The sequence below is a fragment of the Mustela nigripes genome, chromosome 14 (assembly GCF_022355385.1).
Source record: "Mustela nigripes isolate SB6536 chromosome 14, MUSNIG.SB6536, whole genome shotgun sequence".
Classification (NCBI taxonomy): Eukaryota; Metazoa; Chordata; class Mammalia; order Carnivora; family Mustelidae; genus Mustela; species Mustela nigripes.
Window position 1 is genome coordinate 63,966,057 of NC_081570.1, and position 23,152 is coordinate 63,989,208.

General features: G+C 37.6%; 2 protein-coding genes across 2 annotated transcripts in view; one reads left to right on the top strand and one right to left on the bottom strand.

Moving 5' to 3' along the window:
* ST6GALNAC5 (ST6 N-acetylgalactosaminide alpha-2,6-sialyltransferase 5) overlaps window positions 1–23,152 on the top strand; it is a 164,323-nt gene that overhangs the window by 32,556 nt on the left and 108,615 nt on the right. The window lies entirely within an intron of this gene.
* LOC132001930 (aspartate aminotransferase, cytoplasmic-like) lies at window positions 1,213–2,918 on the bottom strand. Its single transcript, XM_059376892.1, is given in 2 exon segments — window positions 1,213–2,780; window positions 2,783–2,918. Coding segments are annotated over 2 exon segments (1,236 nt in total). The 5' UTR covers window positions 2,874–2,918; the 3' UTR covers window positions 1,213–1,635.

Genomic DNA, 23,152 nt, shown 5'->3' on the forward strand with positions numbered 1-23,152 from the left:
TGGTAAAAAGAGCAAAAGTCTACCATACATGTCCTTGAGGTCCTAACGAAATTTGGTCTTTTCAGGACTGGGAAAGGAGGACTATATTAGACTCAGTGGGAAAAGCAAAGGGAGGGGATTTAAATTTACAGTTGTTGAGTCATGTGACAGGCATCAATGCATTCATTAAAACACATGTACAAGAATGTTTTAGCAAAACTAGTTATAATAGCCCCAAATATCCATCTTTATCTGGACAGATAAATTGTGGTATATTCAAACTGGAATGCCATAGGGCGGCAAGAATGAACCAACTACAACAGCACAAAATGTTGTTGAATCTCACAAACCTAATGGTGAAGGAAAAGAGTCAATCACAAAGATATAAACTATATTATCTCTTTAAATAAAGTTCAAAAATAGACTCAATTGATCCATGTTGTGAGAAGACAAATTAGTGTTTGTCTTGGTGGGAGCTGTGAATGAAAGCAGAGGAAGAAGGGCTGTTGAGGTGCTGACTATGTTCCGTTTCTTGGCCGGGGGCTGTCGACATGGGTATGTTTACTTTGTGAAAATTCATTGAGCCATAATATCTTTCTTTATGCATCTTTCTTTATGCAAGTTATACTTTGCTAAAAGTGGGGGAAAAAAAAAACTTTGAAAAGCTTTGTTTATTTTCTGTAGAGTTAAGCTGTAAATCACGTTTCTGTCTCATGCAGAGGTAGAGAATTTGCCCAAGGATGCAGTGGAGGGATATCACTTACAGGAATCAGAGTTATGGGGCATTTCCTGAGCATGCAAAAAAACAGACCCTTTCCATCTTAGCCATTTCATTTTTATTATCTTGGAACCAAACTGTCCAGCCGTTCTCCTAAATGTCAGGTTAACGGTGGTAATGGCCATTCTGCCACATTGGGAAGGCTGCTCAGACATCCTCCCATCCCAACTAGAGTTAAATGGAGATAGGAGATATAGATGGGAAGGCACATGGAGTAGAGGACAGTATATTTCGCCACAGTGTAATTATGTCCAAATCAGGAATCATGCTCAGTCTTTCAATAAGAAATGTAATTAGTAACTGTCAGGTCATGGTTCTTCAAACTGTGAATTGGGGAGGGGATCTCACTTTGAGTTCAATGAAAAACTAAAAATTCTGTGCTTTGATAATGAATAAAAATAATTTTTCTGGTTATAAATACAAAACTACTACTTTTTTTTTTTTTTTTGGAGATGACAAGTTTTAATGACACAGCCAACACTCACAATCACAGTTGGCTCTTCAGACAACTTGATCTTTGGGGCAGGATTTTGTGCAGAGTCAAGCAATACACAGAAGCACAGGAGCGACAGAGGTAACATTCTGGCTTCTAGTGAGGGAGCAAGATAACTACCTCTCATGATCAAAGTACCTTTTTATTCTTCTTAAATAAAAACCTGATTTACTCTGGCCTCCCAAGAGGCTCTGATCCCAGGCCCCCGTTCCTTGACAAGGGATGTTGCCCTGTGCGGGGCCGCCTTAACCAGAGGCCACCTCACCAGAGCCAGTTCCAGTCCTCCGGAGTGTCTTATCCACAACACACAGAGCAAGGCTGGCGCAGGCAGGGAACACACGGGACAGAGGGCCGCTTTGGTGGTGCTGGTTCGGGTGCTGCTTCTTCAGTGGATTTTGGTGACCACTTCATGGATGGAGGTAGCCACATAATCTAGATTTTTCGTGGTTAAGCCACACATGTTGATCCGACCACTTGGCAGCAGGTAGATGTGCTTTTCGTTGACCAGATATTCAACCTGCTTGGGGTTCAAGCCAGTGAAGCTGAACATTCCAATTTGTTCAGTGATGTGGTTCCAGGTTCCAGGCGTCTTGAGGGCTTCTAAGCATGCCCTGAGTTCAGATCTCATGGTCAGAATCCGGTCGGCCATTGTCTTCACATTACCTGTCCATTCCTTAAAGAGCTCAGGATTAGAGAGGGTACAGGCCACAATCCGTGCGCCCTGAGCAGGAGGGTTGGACCAAGTAATTCTCACAATCTTCTCTATCTGGGAAAGGACCCGCAGGATGCTATTAGGATCTTTTGCAACCACGGTCAGATTGCCCACTCACTCATTGTAGAGCCCGAAGTTCTTGGAGAAGGACTGAGCGCAGAAGAGCTCAAATCCTTCAGACAGGAAATAGCGAATGGCCCAGGCATCTTTCTCTAGGTCTCCAGATGCAAAGCCCTGATAGGCTGAATCAAAGAAGGGGAAAAGAAACCGGCGTATCATGATGGACGCGATCTGCTTCCACTGCTCAGGAGTTGGGTCAGTCCCAGTTGGGTTGTGAGCACAGGCACGGAGGACAAAGATGGAGAACTCGGGGGCACTCTTCAGATCATTCAGGAAACCTTGGAGATCAAGTCCTCTCTTCGCTGCATCCCAATAGTGATAGGACTGAATGTCTTTAAATCCAGCAGCAGAAAACACACCATTATGATTCTCCCAGGTTGGTGAGGACACATAGACAGTATCCTTGTTGTTGGTTCCATTGTACCATCGGGCTAAGAACTCGGCTCCAATTCGGAGTGCCCCTGTCCCCCCTAGAGACTGCACACCTCCAACCCGCTTCTCCTGGATAGCTGGGCTGTTATCCCCGAGGGCCAGGCGGGAAGCACAGGTCTGGAACTCACTGAGGCCGAGGATAGGCAGATACTCATGGTTCAGACTGCTGTCATTAGTGAGCTTCTGCTCCACCTTCCTCACGACTGGCAAAACCCAGGGCTGGCAGTCATCTGTGCGATAAGCTCCCACTCCCAGGTTGACCTTGCGGGGTCCGGATCCTCCCAGAAGTCAGCAGTGAGCTTAAAGACCAGGACCGGCTGGGCCTGCGGAACCTCGGCGAACACAGACGGAGGCGCCATGGCAGGAGAGCTTGAGACAGGCGACAGCTTTCACCCTGCGTCTGGAGCCACTGGGTCTGGTCTAGACACGGCGACTGGAGGAGACTCTCACCTTCACCTAGCCCCAAAACTACTGTTCTATATTGAAATGTTATTTTCATTGAATAGAACCTAACTTTCCTAAATTGGTCTTTTGCAGATTGAAGTTCGTGTATGGATTATCAAGAAAAATCTTTCCAATAAATGTGCTAGGGCACGTTTCAGTTAGTGTGACATATCAGGGAGCTTCGGTGAGAGTGAGTGATACATTCATCTCTTTCATTTGCTGCAATCCTTCCTTAGAGCCCAGTGAGTTTTAGCTGGTGTTGATTGAGAAAGGTACCTTCTCTAGTGTGGCAGAACTACCATTTTCATAAGCATACAGAAAATTAGCATGACTTAACTGCTTGAAAGGAAGCAGAATGCTCTGGTCTTAAATGTATTCATCATTTTGTGGGAGGAAAAGCCACAATGAGTCCTTTCTTTCTCTTTTTCTTAACTGAACAGCAGCAAATGATATTTAAACTATCTAGCAACAAAAAAATTCCAATTTTCACATTTTTTTTCCAATGTGAAAAAAAAATGGCCTGCCAAAATTCCTTTCTATGGCACAATGATAGAGCTGAGTTAAAAGCCCTTTTGAGACGGAGAATATGACAAGAAAAGTGACACACACACACACACACACACACACACGCACCCCCACCAAAGTGGGCTTTCCGAGAGCTAGAATAAAGCCACTCTCATTAAGGTTTCTCACACTGGTTTTTGTTGGCAGCACTTCTCAGGAATCATTTCCTCCATGAAGGAAATAAAGTGCAGCGTTGTTCATGACAGTTGCAAAAGGTGAAGGAAGAATTTAAATGGAGAAAAGCAGTTAAAATAATATCTGAACTTTTGAACTTCCTCATCAGATAATTATTCTTTAAAGTCTTTACAAGATGGGAAGGGAGAATTAATGCCACTTAAAGTGTTGAATTTTAGAGGAATACTATCATTAAATGTAGTATTTCTCCCATAATTTTTTGACTGTTGAGTACAGGCATGACAAGAATTTAATGAAGACAGTTCTGATTGATAAGATGGAGTATAAACAGAAAGTGCTCTTAAGTAGTAAGGTGTGTCTGTTTGGAACTTGAACTTGCCTCCCTTTGCTTAGAAATGTGCATAACTAATGCAAAACACCTGTGTCTTCACCCCAGCTCTCTCTCCTAAGTGGCAGGTCTGCATATCCAACTACTTTACTCGGCACATCCCCTTGAATGTCCCACAGGTACCCTAATTCAACATGTTCAAAATAGATCTCATCATCTCGGTCTTCTCCTGCCCCCCAAAATTGGCCCTTTACTATTTCTACTTTTTATTAATCGTTGCTAAACCAGTTTACAAAATCCTATGTCTAGGTATCATACTTGGATTCTGCCATCTACCATGCTAGTGGGACCTTCCAGCCAGTTCCCTCTCATGTACCTCCTGAAGCCACCCACTTCGTGCATCTCCAACACTTACCTGTTTGGAGGAGGCCACCATCATTCCTCCATTGACCCCTTTGACATTTTCCTAACTAGCCTTCCTATAGCCATCCATTCCTTTGCCCTCTTCAATTTGTTACCACCAGAAGCATCTTTCTAAAACTCAACTCTCGTGTCTAGTTGCTGGGTTTCTGTTGTTCTTAAGCTAAAATCCTTACTATGGCTTGGATTCAGTGATGATCTTATTACTCATGATCTTACTACTTTAGTCTCTGTGATGCCCCCTGTTCCTATTGTCTCTGAAGATGCCCAGCTATTTTTGGTGGCAGCTAAAGAAATAACAATTGAGGCAGCTGTCTATCAGATTTGCTAAGGTCCAAACCAACCCACAAAATTGCCTAGTTTAAGATAAGGGTCCTTTCCATGGGATGACGGTAACAAGACATTGAGTTGGTTTTCACTAGCTGCTACTACACTGGTGAAAGAAAGTCCAAGTACACAGTTTCTTATATCGCCAGACTCTGGGCGGCCTCTTCCATGTACCACCTAAGTGCTTCCTCACACGATCTCTCACTTTGTCCTGAACACAAAGTCTTCCGACGCCCCCCGTGGATCTACCCGACATTACCCTATTCGTGGTTACTATGTGCTTCATTTACATGAGGTTTTGTCTCTTATTCAGCATGGGAAGAGAGATCTCATAATTGGGACAAACAGAATAGATATTTGAACTTAGCCTTTGGCTCGGCTTCACTTAGTGGATTGCAGCTAAGTGGATATCCTTAGTTCCCCTTAGTTTTAATCCTAAAATGGTCCCGATCTCCCTCCTATTTTATAATTATTTTCACATATCTTGTTAACACTAAAAACATTAATTTAGTGCATTATATTCTTATGAGGATAACACAAAATATTTCCAGCATGTGAGACAACCTGCCGAGTCTATGAAAGGGTTCATTTCCCATATGCACCATTAGCCTAAAATCTGATTTTAATGCAGTAAATTTTCTTTCCGATGATACTACCTATTCTCATTATTTTCCCTTCCTACCATGACTCTAAGCAGATAATTTTCTCTCAGATTGCCTTTTTGCCATGCTCTCTTTATTCTGAAGGCTTTTACACTAGTAGACCAGATTGCCCCCAGACCACTGGGATCTTACCCCTCCTCTTTGCTTGGCTACTCTGTAATCTTAGTTTAGACTTCATTGCCTCTGGAACATCTGGGTTAGAGCTTTTCCTATTTACTTCCACTTGCCCTCCCCCTTCCCTTCATGTGGCACCTGACACACTTTGTCAGGTTGCTTTGAGTATCTGTATGTTCTACAACGGGTGGGGGTTCTTGTCTGGCTCTTCCTTGCATCCTCAAGGCCTGTTGCAGTATCTGGCCCAGAGTAAGCCCTTAATAATCATTTCTTAATGAAAGAATGAAGATATCACTCCACTCATCACTTAATCAGTGATTCAATGCATTTACAATTCTATGTAAGTCTCTGATGTTCTCAGACATGGAAGTTTTGTTTTCTGAAATTATATATTCATTTCATTTCTTAAAGAATCTGATGTATCCTTACTTTAAATTGTACTACCATGTTTATTAAAGCCATTGCTGCTAGACAGTAAAATACAAGAGGCATCTAATACTGCCTTAAGAAACGTGTTTCATAGTAAAAACTCTCCAGGCCAATCTGTCTGCACTTTCCATTGTATATTGAAATTGCTCATGTTTGTGTCTGTGTAACCTGCAAGACATTAAGGGCCTCAAGGGCAGTGACCATGTCGTATTCATCTTTGTACCCTCACAACCTCATACCTGGTGCAATGTCAGCAGTCAGCAAGTGTTTATAAAAATGCTGAAGATAAGCCCAGAATTCAAGTCTTGGCTGTACTATTTTCTATCTCTGACACCTATCTCCGTACTTAGGCTCTCAATGCCTCAGTTTGTTCATCTGTAAAATGAGGATTTGACTCATAGAAAAGATGATCTTGTGGGGATATTTGGAAATATTACATAAAATATAGTATGAGTGTCTGGAACATAAGGAAATTATGAATAAGCTCCTTTGTAGAGAATTCTGGTATGTTAGAATATGGATTTTTCTTTGTCATAGGCTGGCAAGACATGGTCTCAGATATACTAAAATCTTTGCAAGAGAAACAAAAGAGGCAAACTTCCCAATTTTTATATTAAGGATGTTTGTCTGAAATAGAAAACAAAAGGAGATGTTGGGAGGCAAATAAAATGCACTATAAGACAATTTGTAGAGCGCTCAAATGTATCAGTTGCCTTATTTGTCTTAGGAATATTCTTTTCAAAAAGGAGAATGAAACTGGACAAACAATATTCTCAGACCATAAATTCCTTGAAAATGAGATGCACACTTGGAGATGGCTTATAGAGAAAAGGACAAGAAAATCATAGCAGGACTTGCTTTTTCCTACCTAAATTCCACAGAGTTGTCTGTAGTGTGTTCATGTTTTATTGTTTCAGAAATGATTCTTCCTCTTTTCTTTGAAATGACAAGAAATCACCAAGAAAAAAAGGTCCTCTAGTCATCATGTGTTTAGGAAAGTCAAGATGGTAAACATTCACATTATAGGACTGGGAAGCAAAATTAAAGGAAAAAGAGCTTGGCTTTTAAACCAAAAGCCTCAAATTTCCCAGCATAACATGTTTCCGTTTGTTCAGACTGAGGTGTTTGCTGGATTTTGGGCCCTATATTATTTTATTCATCTTAAAACTGTTTCTTTCCTTGTATTGGTTTGTCTGATGATTTTCATATCATGTTAGTGTTATTTTAGTGGGAATTTGTAATTTTTTTCAATTGTTGCCTATTCCTCTGTAATTATTGTTATTGCATCTTATTATATAATTTGTGTAAATACATGCAATCATGGAATTAGAGCATGTGGGTGGTGATATGCGATGTCACAATTGCAGTGGTAAAAGATGTAAAATTTTTTTAATCTTTGGGGGGGGGAAATAAGTAAATATAGTAATTTCAGGAGAGAGCATTTTAGTTGTCTGAATTGATTGTCCAAAGAAGTTAACCAAACATTTTTATTTAGATGTGGATCAGAGGTTTGGCTTTTACCTGTATTGACCGCTAAGAAATTTGGACATCTTGGTTTTAAATAATCAGTTTGATCGCTGGTGAAACACTTTAAAGAAAGTTTCAGTATTAACTTTAAAACACAAAACACTGGGGTGCGGGGTGGCTCAGTCATTAAGCATCTGCCTTCAGCTGAGGTCATGATTGCAGGGTCCTGGGATCAAGCCCCACATTGGGATCCCTGCTCAGTGGGAAGCCTGCTTCTCCGTCTCCTACTTGTGTTCCCTCTCTGTGTGTGTCTCTGTCTCTCCCTCTGTCAAATAAATAAATAAATAAATGAAGCACAAAAACACCGAGGATCATATGCTTCTAAAGACAACTTTCTTATAGATTGTTATCAATGCAAGCTTGAAGACATATTTATTCCTTGAACTGGATGTTTATTATCAATATTGACATCTCTATCTATAAAAATAAAAAAGGTTATTCTGTAAAATTTATGTTGACATAAAGATACAGGTAGTGATATATATGCCTTTCAGAATCTCTGTGACCATAAAATTTGTTCTTCTGATTATGCATTAGGTAAATAAGCACATTTAGAAAGTAGTCAAGGTCAAAAAAAAAAAAATATAGCCTAATTCTAATTCAGCACCCACTGGAACACTAGATGATTAAAACCAGGCTTTAATAAAACTAACCCCATTAGCTCTAGGATTCCCTTTGCATAAAGAGAGCATCTACTGAGTTACATTCATCTTTAATTAAAGAACCACACCTGATTTTAGAAGATGCTGGAAGCACATAGGCTCAATCAAGGAAGGCTTGCAACTAGTATGGATCTTTGTTAGGATATTAACATGTTCATAAAAATACCTTGGTGGTAATAATGATCATTTGTATTTTTGAGAATTTGGAAGGTGAAGAGAAAAAGTGCTTTCTACTAAAAGACAAGATTGCTCTAGTTACCAGCATTTAAAAAAAAAAAGTCTCTGAAACATTCATGGAGAATTTATCTCCTGTGGAATGACTGCATTCATAGTTTTTAGAAGGAAAGCTATCTTTTGCCTTTGAACCAAGAAAATAATCCAAATTTTGGATCTGAAAACAAAATTTCCAATACCTGTGCTCTGCAGAAATGTTTCTGAAACAGAAGTTGCAGGTGGGAGGCTGGGAAACATGACATGTCAAGGAAAGAAGTGACTCAGCCACCTCACACAGTTCCTTTGCACAATCTCTAGCAACCCATCCCTTGTTCAGCATCCTAAGAATCTTTTTGTTTTCACTTTAGTTCCTTTCAGAAGGGAAAAAACAAAACAAAACAAAACACCTCTTTGTACCCTACTCAGATATCATACATTGATCTTAGAGTTAGAAACTTCATGATCCAGAAATTTTGTCTTCCTCTTGTGATCTCGGTCTAAGTTTTCTTTTTCAGGGGAAAAGTAAAGCTTCTTTAAACATCAAGATTTAGGTATCCACTGGAAAGTAAATGAAGTTATTACAGGATGGGATTTTGAAGCAATCTTCAGTGCTCAGTAAGGAGAAACCACAAAGCTTGAATAAACTTTTCTGTATTCCTCTTTTAACTAGTTAAAATGTAGCTGGTGTGTCATTGGCTTTGTAAAAAATAGGATTATGTTTGTCAATGCAAAATTTGAGACTTTTTCTTTCTTTTTAGGTATTGTTCTTGTAATTAGTATGTATCTTAATGTTATTTTGGCTGCAGCTTTATGATCCAAACGAGTTTTTCCTTATGTATTGTTAAATGAAAATGTTATTATGGTTTCCCTATAAATTATCTTTGTAGTGTGAGATGCTACTAAAATTTTAGTATAGGAATTAACGAAGTATGTTGGTAAACATATAATATATAATAAATATATACTAATATATAAACATATAATTAGTATATATTTATTATATATAATACATAAATTATATATAAATATATATAATAAATATATAATTAAATATATAATGAACAAACTGAAAAAATATACAAATCCTGAGTAGAGTCTCAGATACACTTCATCACAATTAAATCCTCCTAGATTAATTGTGGAATCTCCCTAGGAATTCCTTCAGGGTGAGTGGAAAGTCAGTTGGACAAGGATCTGAGCCCTCCCTTATTCACTATACAAGTTTTGATTTAGAAAAGGAAATTTTGACTTCATTATTTGACTCTGCCTGAAGCCAAGAGCTTATGTGTCTGCTTTACTATTTCTCTTTGCTTATATACAAAGGCAAAGAGGATTTTTTCCCTTCAGTTTATAATGAAAGTACTGGCATAAATAGCCAACACAAAATAAAGTCAAAAGAATTTAAAAAAACAGAGTAAACAATCAGAGGGGTTTGAAGTCGCAGGGGGGTGGGAGGTTGGGGTACCAGGTGGTGGGTATAATAGAGGGCACGGATTGCATGGAGCACTGGGTGTGGTGAAAAAATAATGAATACTGTTATGCTGAAAATAAATAAATTAATTTAAAAAACAGAGTAAAATTTGTGATGGACAAAAACTGACTGAACATTGCTAAAAAGCAAGCTAGGAAAAATTGGACCAAATATAGATAGCACAGTCAAAATGTCCTGTATTTATTCCTGATCTATTATTGAGCTAGGATCACTAACAAATATATACAGTGTGATTAAATTATTTGGAAAAATTTAACTGTCAACCTACACACACACACACACACACACACACACACACACACACTCCTGTTGCACCTGTTTAATGCAGTCATAATTTAAACTTTTCCTTTCTTATTTTTAGTAAGTGATTTATTATTTAAGTAACACACTAAAAGTTATTATTTTTAAAGAAATCAAGAAATTGTCTTTTTCCTAAAAGACACCCAACGGCAAGTTGATCACGTGCTGAAACTTGTTCTCTGACTTCCAAAACAGTTTGAAAAATGAGGAAAAGAAGAGAACTCAATAAAACGTTTCTAAATGTGGGGGTCACTTTCACCATCACATCAGTATTGGAAAGCCAGAAGAATGAGTTTCCATGCTGAGCACTGGACACTCCTGTCGTTCTCGCTGCTTGAGCATTTGTGAGATTTTGGTACTTTAGACCACAATGAACAGTCTCTTTAGCTGGACAGCAGTACAGATGGCTATTAAGTGGACTGTTATCTATTATGTATACACATTATACACATGCAGAGATTTAAAATGAGTTTTACTGATGTAAAGTGGCCTCCCTCATAACTGAAGGATCATATGGATTCCATTCTGCCCACTTCTTGTTTTCTTCTCCATATTTCTTATATTTATAGGTTGGGTTTACTAGAGTATCACTTAAGATCCTAAAAATAACATTAAAATGCTATTTTTTTACTTCCTCAGGGAAGCACCTCTCCGCTTCTTTTACTAATGTCTTAGTTCTCAGACCTTCATTATCTTTCTCTTTAATCACAAGTACAGAACTTTCTGAACTGGTTTGCTTGCCTCTGATTTTACCCCTTTAAATGCATCTTTGCAACTGAGAGATCTTTCTAAAGAACAAATGTGACCCCAACACTCCCAGCTTAAATGGCTTCTGAGCTTCCTTGGCACCCTGAGGATTGAGTGAAAATTGCTAAGCACAGCTTGGACAACCTATCCCATCTGCCATGCTTGCCTCCCAATTCCTCTACTCCAGGTAGCCATGTTATTCTGGGGCACTAATCAGCTTTTAGTTTTTCAAATGCACCATTTTGTCATACAATTCCCACTCCTGCATTGCTTCCACACCTCACAAATCCCTTGCCTTTTTCCCTCAAGGGGTTTCTATTCATTTTGTAAGGCATGGTTCAGCCATCTTCTTGGCTGAAAAGTTTTTTCTAACACCCTTGCTCTCTCTCAAAAAGACAAGGTGCCTTTCTTCTGTTATCCACAGGAAATTTACCCATGGTCGCACTGGGTGTAAATGAACCTTATATCCAGCTGTCACCTCTGCTAGGCTATAAGGTCTTTGATTTTAGAACTTGTATTAACTCATTTTAACATCCCCGGTGTCTAACACTGTAAGTGCTGAGTAAATGTAGGTTGAACCTAAGCTGAATTCCCAGAGATGAAGTCAAGAGTTCTTTAAAAAAAATAATAAAATAAAATAAACTTCTGACCTTTTTTCATTATAATCTTGGCAAATTCAGAATATCTTTACCCTAAAATAACTTTGTAATCAGGGAGTTGAAGCTTGAGTGAGAATGAGAACTGTAGTACTAAAGAATGAATTTTTTAGCAGTGTGTAAGATATAATAGAAAATAGCTGTAACCAGTTTCACCAAAGACTGCTAATAAAAATCAGAGAAAACGCTGTAAATATGGCATTAAATAAGGTGGAAAGCTGTGCTAAAGCTTGAAGATGGAAATATTTGTGGAAAAATAAGTGGTGAGAAATAATGTCCTCACCTTGTTTTGACATGCTGTATTCATTTTTCTGGTGATGACTATATTTCACATGTAAATTAGAAAAAAAAAGGAGAGAAAGGAAAGTATATACATGTCATGTCCGGGAAAGAAAAGTCAACTATCTTAGAATAGCTTCTCTGGTCAGCTCTCTATATATTACGGTCTTTTGAAGTAGTGGTGAATTTTTAAATCTTACCTTCTACAAAGAAATAACAAAACTTGGAAATTTAAAAATCTAAGCTATTGTAAATTCAGTGACTTTTTGTGAGTTAATCTCATTTTTTTTTAACATCTGTTGACCTTAAAAACAAAAACACCAACTATTTTACAAAAAAAAAAAAATGAGTTTATTCAAGAATAGAGAAATAGAATTTGGGGCAATCAAAGCATGGCAAACCATATCCAAGTCCAGAGAACAGAGGAGAGAGTCTTGCTTTAACGGAGGAAGAAAGAAATTGGGAGGGACTGTTTTAAAGAGTTCTGGTTGGTGATGGTTTCTCATTGGCTGAGTGTGGCAGTTTCTCATGGGCAGAGCTGTTGCTGGGCAAGGAGAGATTCTTCCTTACTCCTGCTGTAGTATGTAAAGTAAACTTCCTACTGTTTGAGGTCTTAGCATTGGGGTCTGAGAGCTCTCCCTTCAGGGTGTTCCAACTCCATTTTTAATGAGGATTCCTTTATTTTTACACATCTGAAAGGGAAAGAGCCATATGACTGATCATTGATGAATTTCAAAATCATGTGCCATAGAAACTATAAAGAAATTTAAACTAAAATATTGATATTTAGGTCTATTTTTTTAAAACCTGCCAGTTTGGATATAATGTCTGTCATTGAATAGTCTACTGATCTCCTTTACTAAAAATGGCCAAAACCTAAAAAAATAGCACCATAAGTATACATAATCTGGAATGTTAAAACGTAGTTTACTCTGAATGCTTCAGAGATCCTGCTCCCAACCACCTCTGGAAAGCTTTTTATGCATAATAGCCATGCTTCGTACACACTCTACCCTGCTGAGCTAGCCACAGCTAGTTGGATCAGAGAACAGGGGCAGCCCGAAGTCAACTATGGGCTAATCTTACAAAATGAAGGTGACCAATCCAGCAGTTTGTACTAGAGAGTGACTGGGCAACTAGTCAGATACTCTCTTGAAGAGTTTGAATACAGAAACACAAATAGTAGATTGACACCAAAACCCATAGTCACATAGGTAACAGATAGTAGGCAGAGGTCACAAGAAGACAGAAGACAGAGAAGGGAATAGAGGGTCAGAATTAGGCAGAGCAGGGGAAACCATCATTTATCGAGAGGTTAGTGTCAGGAAAAGTAGGAGCACCAAGCAGAATCAGAAATAAAAAAAGACATGATTAGGGTAAAGTCAAGAATAGGGGACAGCCAGAATGAATAGAATATGAAGTGCTAGTGGCAATGGATGTAACTACAGACTTAAGAAGTTTGATGATGAAGGGAAGCAATAGTTTAGTGTCAGTTATGCTTGAAGGACTTTATTTAGGATGAAATGGTGGTAGGAACAAACTTATGGGCAAGGAGAAGCTAGACTATAAAGAAGCAAAGTTACCAAATTTGGCATGACCACAGAGAAGGAAACTGAAACAAAATTTATGATAAATGGCTTAGCTTTTGAAAATTGGAAGAAGGATTTTTTTTCTTGGACACAAAAAGAATGAAGAACAGATAGAGGAAGATAACAAGAACCTGAAAGAAAATGAGAGAGTAAAAGAGCTCTTCTTTTCCTGTCTTGCTGATTTTCAGTATAAAAAAGAAGAGGAAATTGTAAAAAGGGAAAATTGGTAAAACAAAAAGCTAGTTCTTCAGAAAAAAAAAATCAATAAAATTGATAAACCTCTAGCAAGACTGACTAAAGTACAAAGAAAGAAGACGCAAATCATCAATACCAGGATAAAGCAGAGATATCACAAATTCTGCATTTGTTAAAATGATCACAGTGGAACACCATGAGCAATTTTGCACTTATAAATTTGACAGCCTAGAAGAAATGCAGCAATCCTTTGAAAACCACAAACTACCAAGCCTCAACTTGAATAGTCCATAACCATTAATGAAATTGAATTTGTCATTTAAAAGTATCAGAAAAGGAAACCAGGATGTGTAAAACTAATTCACCATTTAAAAAGCAATCAATATAATCTGCCTTATCAGTAGGCTAAAGGAGAAAAACATACGATCATATCAATTGACACAGAAAACCATTTGACAAAACCCTATACCCATTCACAATCAAAATTCTCAGCAAAACTAAGAATGCAGAGGAACTTACTCAAGTTGATAAAGAATATCTACAAAAAAACAACAGCTAGTATCTTATATAACAGTGAAAAACTGAATGCTTTCCCTCTAAGATGGGAAATAAGAAAAGTATATTTGTCACCACTCTTCTTAACCATAGTTCTGGAAGTTGCATCCTCTGAAGCAAGGAAAGAAAAAGAAATTTTAAAAGCATATGTATTGAAAAGGAAGAAAAAAACAGTTTAAAAACTATTTCTCTGCAAATGACAGGATAATCTGCAGAGGAAATTTCAAAGAATCTATCAAAAAAAAAAAATCCTAGAACCAGTAAGTGATTGCACTATCATCACAGGATAAAAAGATCTATATGCACAAATCAGTTGCATTTCTCTATATTCACAATGAACACATGGAACTAAAAATTAAAAACCCAAAGCCATTTACAGACACTCCAAAATAAGTGAAATACTTAATATTGACTTAACAAAAACATGTACAGAACCTGTATACCAAAAACCACAAACTATTGACAAAAGAAATTTTAAAAAGACCTAAATAAATGGAGAGACATACTGTGTTTATGGATTGGAAGACTTAACATAGTAAAGATGTGAGTTTTCCCCAAACTGATCTATAGGTTAATGCAATTCTTTTCAAAATCCAAGCAAGGTTTTTCTGTAACCATAGATGAGCTTATTCTAAAATTTGTATGGAAAGGCACAGGCCCTAGAATAGCTGAAATGATAGTTATCACTCTACCTGATATTGTCACTAACTAGATAGTTACAATAATCAAGATAGTGTGGTATTTCTGGGGGAATAGGCACATATTTCATCAGAATAGAGACCTCAGAAATAGACCGACACAAATATGCCTAACCGATGTTCTGCAAAGGTATGAAAGCTATTTAATGGAGGGAGGACAGCATTTTGAACAAATCATGCTAGAGAAATAGGACATTCCTAGGCAAAAGAAGGGAACTTTGACTTAACTCCACACCTTATAAATCAATAACCCCAAATGCATTGTAGACTTCAAGGAAAAATGTAAAAAATAAAAAATTCTAGAAAAGACATTAGGAGGGAATCTTCAGGATCTGGGACTGGGCAGAGTTCTTAGACTTGACAGTGAAAGCATAATCCATAAAAGGAAAAATTGATAAATTACATTTCATCAAAATTTAAAAGTTTTCCACAGCAAAGACCCCATTTAAGAGAAAGGAAAAATAAGATACAATTTGGTAGAAAATATTTGCAAACCATGTTTCCAACAAAGGATCATTATATTGACTATGCAAAGAACTCTCAAAACTCAGGACTGAAGAAAAAAAGAACTATCCACTTAGGAAATGGGAAAGATAAGAACAGACATTTCACTAAAGAAGACATGCATATGGCAAATAAACACATGAAAATATGTTCAACATTATCAGTCATTAAGTAAATGCAAATTAAAATCACAATGGGGTATCACTGCACACCTACCAGAATGGCTTGATAAAAATTAGTGACAGAACCAAATGCTGTTCAGGATGCAGAGGAGCAATCACTCACACATTGCTGGTAGGAGTATAAAAAGATAGAGCCATTTTGCTCATTTGCCATAGCATTTGCCCATAAAACTGGTGATTCCATCGGTAACGCTCTTGGTAGTTTTTCTTAGAGAAATGAAAACTTAGGTTCACACAAAACACCTGTACAGAAATGTTCATAGCAGCTTTCTTCATAATAGCCAAGTATTGGAAACAAACCAGGTGTCCTTCAATGAACAAAATGTTAAACTGTGGTACACCCATGTCATGGAATTATATGGAGCAATAAAGGAAACAAATTGTTGATACAACTTGTATATATCTATAGAAAATTATGCTTAATGGGAAAAACAAAGTCAATCTTCAAAGGTTAGTATCATTTATATACTACTTTTAAAACTACCAAGTTAGGGGCATCTGGGTAGCTCAGTGGGTTAAGCCTCTGCCTTCGGCTCAGGTCATGATCTCAGGGTCCTAGGATCGAGCCCCACATCGGGCTCTCTGCTCAGCAGGGAGTCTGCTTCCCCCTCTCTGCCTGCCTCTCTGCCTACTTGTGACTTCTCTGTCAAATAAATAAATAAAATCTTTTTAAAAAAATAAATAAATAAAAAATAAAACTACCAAGTTTGAGAACAGATTCCAGGAAGTTGGGGGAGGAGGGAAGGATGGTCAATTTGGATATAAAAGATACTTGTTTGCCAACAATGGGATCATCCAGTTCCATCATGAGCCCCGCTGATGTTAGATTTCATAGATTTACCACAGAAAAATTGACGTAATGAAGTGTACTTAGAAAAATGTGATCCCAATCTATGACCAGCCCAGATACCAGTTAGTAAACACCATACAGATATTCGCAGAAACTATAATGCATCAGCTCAACACTTCACATATTCACGTTCTATTCCAATGAAAAGGTACTGCATACTGTACTCCTGGGCTTTTGAAAATGTACCAGATGACATCCTGTGAAAACATGGTCAAATAAACACAGCATGATGATACTAAATTGAGCATGAGAGCCAGGTAGGGGGAAAATCAGCACTTCTGTGATGCCAAAGAGTGAGAAAGACAGATTCCTGCTGTTTTTTGTTTTTTGTTTTTTAAGATTTTATTTATTTGTTTGAGAAAGAGCAAATGAGAGAGAGAGAGAAAGCAGAGGGAGAAGCAGACTCCCCACTGAGCAGGGAGCCAGATGCAGAGCTCAATCCCAGGAACCCTGGGATCATGACCTGAACCAAAGGCCGGCATTTAACCGACTGAGCCACCCAGGGGTCTGTCTGCCGGGTTGTCTTAAACTCTGCGCATTTGTGCATTTGTGTGCGTGTGCAGGTGTGCAGTGTGGGTGAGTTGAATTAAAGGCTTTTTTTTTTTTTCCAGATAAAAGAAATACTATTTATATCTTCAAAGCCCACAAAGGAGAGTCTGCTCAGGGGCATTGCTTTTGCATTCCATATCCAATTCCAGCCGTGAGGAATGAAATGCAGACATTGAAGAGGTGCTCCACTACCTCAGTATCTAGAGACAATGTTTCTATTTAGAAAGGTTCATTCAAATCACATTTCTTGATGGCAGTTCCATCTCATACATCTTAATATTCCAAACAGTTACTTTTATGGAGGGATACAAATATTTGTTGAGCAGTTGGATGAATCCACACATAAAACTAAAATCAAACTTTATTTCTACCAGTTTATTCGACTTTATGCTGGATACCAAAATATTTAATACACTGTCCTTTCCCTAAAATGTTGATAACGAGAATTTTAACATGTCCCCTTTTATCCGCAATGTCATCTTTGCTGAAAAACTAGTTTAAACCTGTTTCTTTAGTGAGAAACTCATATGCTGTCACATACATACTAAAGTCCCTCTCCACCCCTACCCCTGGACTGGAACACCAGCAGTCATATTAGCTTAAAAATCCAGGGTTTCAGATCAAGGACAAGTTCAACTAATAGTATCAAGAGGTTCCAAGAGACCCTAAAGGTTATGAAATATGTAACCTTTTGTGTCTAAACATTCCTGACCAGTACGGACCCATGAGCAATAATTAGATTTTTTGTTTGTTTCTTTGTTTTTTAAACTAAAAAGAATAATTATAGCTGGCCTCATTTCCTTAAAGTTTCCAGCAATCTATTTGAATTTGCCAATTTGAAGCCAAGGACTTATTTATCTTTGCCATCAGAGTAACTTATACTAGAAGATCACGGGGTGAACAGACCACAGCAGAGTCCATTTTTCTGCCTTCAGTCAATAATACTGTACTCAAATTAATTCAGAATAAGAACAGTCTGTCCTTTGCTTTAAAATTTCAAATGGCAGTCTTTCACGAAAATGCATTCAGGAGCTGTAAGCCCCATCATCACTGGGAGTCCACCTAACCTAGAGAAGAAAAGCGGTAGTGAGTTCTGTGTGTCCTGCGTGTTACATTCCATCATTACTTATGTGTTCTGAAAACAAATCTATAAGTAAAAACCTAGATTGTTATTTTTTTTTCCCAAGAGTTCCATTAATGGATGTAAACCTTTCTTCCACACCATAAACCTGTGGAAGATACAGATCGCCATTTCAACAACTGAGCTTGTTTTGCTTTTGTCAACTTTAAAGAGATTGGATTTTAAGAGATAACTCGTGGCAGAACTGTCTGGAAGAGATGGTTGGGACCTGGACTGACACATTTTAATCCAGCAACACTAAAACCAGGACTTTAAACCCATGGGTGGCTTTCATGGCTCCCTGACTACTGACACCTGACTGTGAAAGGAACAGTTACCTCCACGCCTCCCATGCCCCTGCCACGTTGGTGGGAAAACTGAGCAAATAGATCTTTTTGGTAGGATCGAGGTAATGAGCACCAGCAATTCCATGACTTTTCTTTTTTCTTTTCTTTATTATTATTTTATTTTTTTTCTTGTTACAGAACTAAAGCAAAGTAATAGTAAAAAACAAAATACCAAAAGTGCTAAAAGAGAAACAAGTTGCATGATTTTGCTATTAAGTGATAATCACGGCAAATAAATATTTTTCTAAAATTAAAACAGCATGCTGATTTAGAAGATGCAAGCATAGAGAAAACAAATCCAAATCCATCACCCAGCCATCTCTCTATTCACACCTACACATAATTATGACTGTAATTTTTATAAGGGTCATTCTCTCTGTTGTACCCTGCGTCTGGAATTTTTATTCAATTGAACTTTTGAGAGATCTTTCTATATCAAGAAATATTGTTTAAAAATCAATTTAATGGATGCAGATTATTCTTTTAAGTGGATGGATGGATGTTTTAGAAATTGTGCAACCCGTCCCTTATTTATGAGAAGGAAAGTTGCTTCTAGCTTTCTGTTCTCTGAAATAATGCTTCACTGAAGCTCTTTGTGCATGTATCTTATACCTAATAGCTCTAGAAAAATTTCTAGAAGAGGAATTACTGGGTGAATTTTTATGTCTATTTCGAGACTGCTGGAAAAAAAAAAAAAAAAGAAGACTAAGCACTTATGCTTTCACTAGTAAGGAGTAAGAAAGGTGGATTCCTCATACCCTTATCAGTATTACTAATAATTTCCCAACTTTCTAGGGAAAAAATGAAATATTTACCCCACTCATTAGGTAGAAATTATAGATCATTTGTACTAGTAGCTTTTTTATGAATGGTGCAAACAGCTTTTCACAGATTTATGGGCCATTTTATCCTGCCCATTTCCAAATTGGGATTTTTTGTTATGTCTGAAATTGCTTTCGAAAGATAAATCTTTCATCTTATCTTATAAATATATACTTCATGTCTATCATGTATTGCAAATATTTTCCAAATTTGTCATTTGTCTTTTGACTTGTTTGGGATGTTTTTAAACTATGTATGAACTTTAATACCTTTACATGACACCTAATACATAATTTTACATCCAGCTTTTACCTTTTTAACATTGTATTGTTTTTACTTTCCCTCATTAAAAATTTCAAGTAAAATATTTTAATGATTATATAAAATGTGTTTTAGAAATGCACCATTCTTAAAAAAAAAAAAAAAAAAGAAATGCACCATTCTTTAATCTTACTGTAATGTAGTTTCCTAGTGATTTTTTTCCCTACTCCTGGTTATATTGATATTTTATGCTTCTTACCATCATAAACAATGCTGGATTAGAGGATAGCGAGGTGATAAGCAGACAGAAAAACTAAAGTAGCTGGTCTCTTCAAAATTTTAGTAACAGGAGAGATTCAAAATGAGGGGAGAATCTTTTTTTATCACCCTTGATAAAGGGGCAAAGACTTAACAAAGGCACAATTGTAAAATCTTTAAAAAAAAAATGATGGGATGCATATTAAGAAAAAATAGCCCTGCAGTGCCTGGATGGCTCTATAGGCTAAGCATCTGACTCTTGGTTTCAGCTGAGGTCATGATCTTATGGGTCCTGAGATCAAGCCCATGTGGAACTCCACGCACAGCAGGAAGTCTGCTTCAAGATTCTCTCCCTTTGCTCTTCCACCTGTGTGCCTGTGTGCATTTTCTCTCTCTCTCTCTCTCTCTCTCTTTCTGTCTCACACAGACACACACACACACACACACACACACACACACACACACACTCTGACTCTCTCTCTCTCTCTCTCAAATAAATAAATAAATCTTTAAGAAAAAAAAGAAAAAATAGCCCTGGAGGAAGATGAATAAATAATCAGGACAATAATACACTAAATGTGTGTGTTTTAGTAATTTATGGTTTCAAACAAACCTTGGAGATTTTTTTTTCTTTTGCATTTGTCCCATTTGTTTTAATGCAATGTAAGTTCTTCTGTTCCTTAGCTGAGGAGTCCTCTTGTGATTTCTATCATATTTTGTTACCCCTGGCAACAATCAAATGTATCCAATCTCTTTAAGTTTGTCTAATAAGTGGCATTATTGCATCATTCAAGCATTTAAATTTGATTGTTGAGTTTATCCATAAAGGTTGTTCGCAAATCTGTTAAAGTCATTTATTTCTGATTCTGGTATAATTGTGTACGCCAATATTAATGCTGCTTTCCAGAAGATTAACCATATGTTGTAGGGCCTAATTTGGGGTTCAAAGTAGAAAGTGGTGATCTTTTCAACATGTGATTTATTGGAGGAAAACGAATGGTGATGGAGACAATCTGGGAACAGACAGTTGGGAGGGAGCCCCCACACAGACCTTGTATTACTTTGCTGTTATTCAGCAGTTTATAATGTCGGACTTCTAGTACCAACCAGAGAGAAATATAGCCTCACATTTTACTACCAACTCTGTTGTTTCTGTCTCTCTCTCCTCTACACCAAGACCAGAGAATAGAACATAAAGGTCGACATTTTATCTTAATCGGACATGTTTTGAATATTGTACTTGTATTTCCATCCTTCATTGATTTTTTAACATGATGTGATGTATTATAGCCATATTCATTATTGTGTGCGGCACCAAAATTATGCTTCCGAAGTGTGACTTTTAATAAAAGGAAATGCTTGTGATCATTTGTGCCATATCAACTGTGTCCCATCAAGTCCTTAATATACTGTAATTCCTTAGAGGCATTTTCCCCGATTTCATAGCAATAAATGCAGCACATTGGTTCCGTTGCCATACCTAGGTTTTAGAGTTGTTTTCCACAATGGGTTTTGCTTGTAGTTTCTGTGGCATTCACCGAAATCAGTTGGGTGAGTCTACCCCAGCTAGTAAGGGTCAGGTGCATAACTGGATAGATGTAAGTGAAAAGGTGCCTTATTTCGGAAATGTGCAGCTCTACTCTTGCCTAGCCTCAGTATTTGTCATCTTTGTTCTTCAGGATATGGCCTTTTGCCATCCCTGCTCCCTCCCCCAACCCCTGTCCAGGGCCAGTTAATCACTCCCAAGCCTTCAGGTGCTGTTCTTGTCCATACCCACACTACATTTTTAAAGTACCCATCTCTATGTGTGTGTCTTAAGGGCAGAATTCAGGCTTGTCTTCCGTATATCCTCAGGGCTTGGTGCCTAACTGTGCGCTCTCGCACAGGGTGATAACTGGGTGAATCCAACTGAGTGAACCCAATCTTGCCACCTTAACGTATTGAATGAGTAACACATGCAACTGATGATGAAAGAGTCTGGCTTCCTTCAAGCCTTCCTTTCTTCCTTTCGAAATATTTGCTGAGTGCTTGTTTAATCCTGAGTGCTTGTTCTTGGCTCAGAGACCACAGTGGTGAAAATGAGAGGGAAAAAACCTGCCTTCAAGGAGTTAAAAATCTAATGAAATAACTCAATTGTCTTTTTTGTCCAATTCATGTGTTTTTCAATTTCAGCTTGGATAAACAAATCAAGCATCCCCTCATATTAAAAAAGTAAATTAAAAACTGTGTCTGGGACTTTGCTACTGGCAGCTCAGAATAGCAGAGAAACACAAAGGGCTGTGTAGTCCACTAGAGTGGCCGCTTGCCACATGTGGCTGTGAGCTCATGCGGTGTGCTAGTGTGAATTCAGAGGGATGAAAACTATAAAATACATGCCAGATTTTGAGGATGGGGTACAGAAAAAGGAATGCAAAATATCTCATTAATAATTTCATATTGATTATGTGTTGAAATAATTTTTTTATATTTTGGGGTAATAAAATGTTATTAAAATTAATTTCACCTCATTTTTTAAAAATGTATGTGACTACTAGGCAATTTAAATTTACTGATGCCGTTTGTATCTCTGACTTGGATTATATTGCTATCGAATATTGTGAGTGGAGAATCGTACAGCATGGGTTGGAGAATGCTCCACTGTCGATCTGGACCATGTCCCCCTACTGGCTTTGTGGCCATTGGCAACTTACTAAATCTGTCTTTAATTCTTTTGTCTTATCATCTTGTAAAATCGAGATATCAGTACTACCTAACTCATGCCGTTGCTATGAGAATAGATGCATATAGACAGTATCTGGCATGTAATGTACACTCTTTATGTATTTGTTAAGTAAGTAAACAAATCTACTGGTCACTACCACGTCTACCCCAGTGAGTAGAACTATCAAAGGGGTAATGTTTTTAAATAGCAGTGTTGTACAAGAAACAACAGTTGCCGACGAGGATGCAGAGAAAAGGGAACCCTCTTGCACTGTTGGTGGGAATGCGAATTGGTGCAGCCACTCTGGAGAACAGTATGAAGGCCCTCAAAAAAAGTTAAAAATAGAACTATTCTACAATCCAACAGTTGCACTACTAGTTATTTACAAAAAGTATCCAAAAATACAGGTTCAAAGGGGTACATGCACTCCATTGTTTATAGTAGCATTATCAACAATAGCCAAACTATGGAGAGAACCCTGAATGTCCATCGACTGATGAATAGATAAAGAAAATGTGTTATATATACACAATGGAATATTACTCAGCTATCAAAAAGAATGAACTCTTGTCATTTGCAACAGTGTGGAGGAGTTAGAGTGTCTTATGCTAAGTGAAGTAAGTTAGTCAGAGAAAGACAAATACTATATGATCGCACTCATGTGTGGAATTTAATACAGAAGACAGATGAACATAAGGGAAGGGGGAA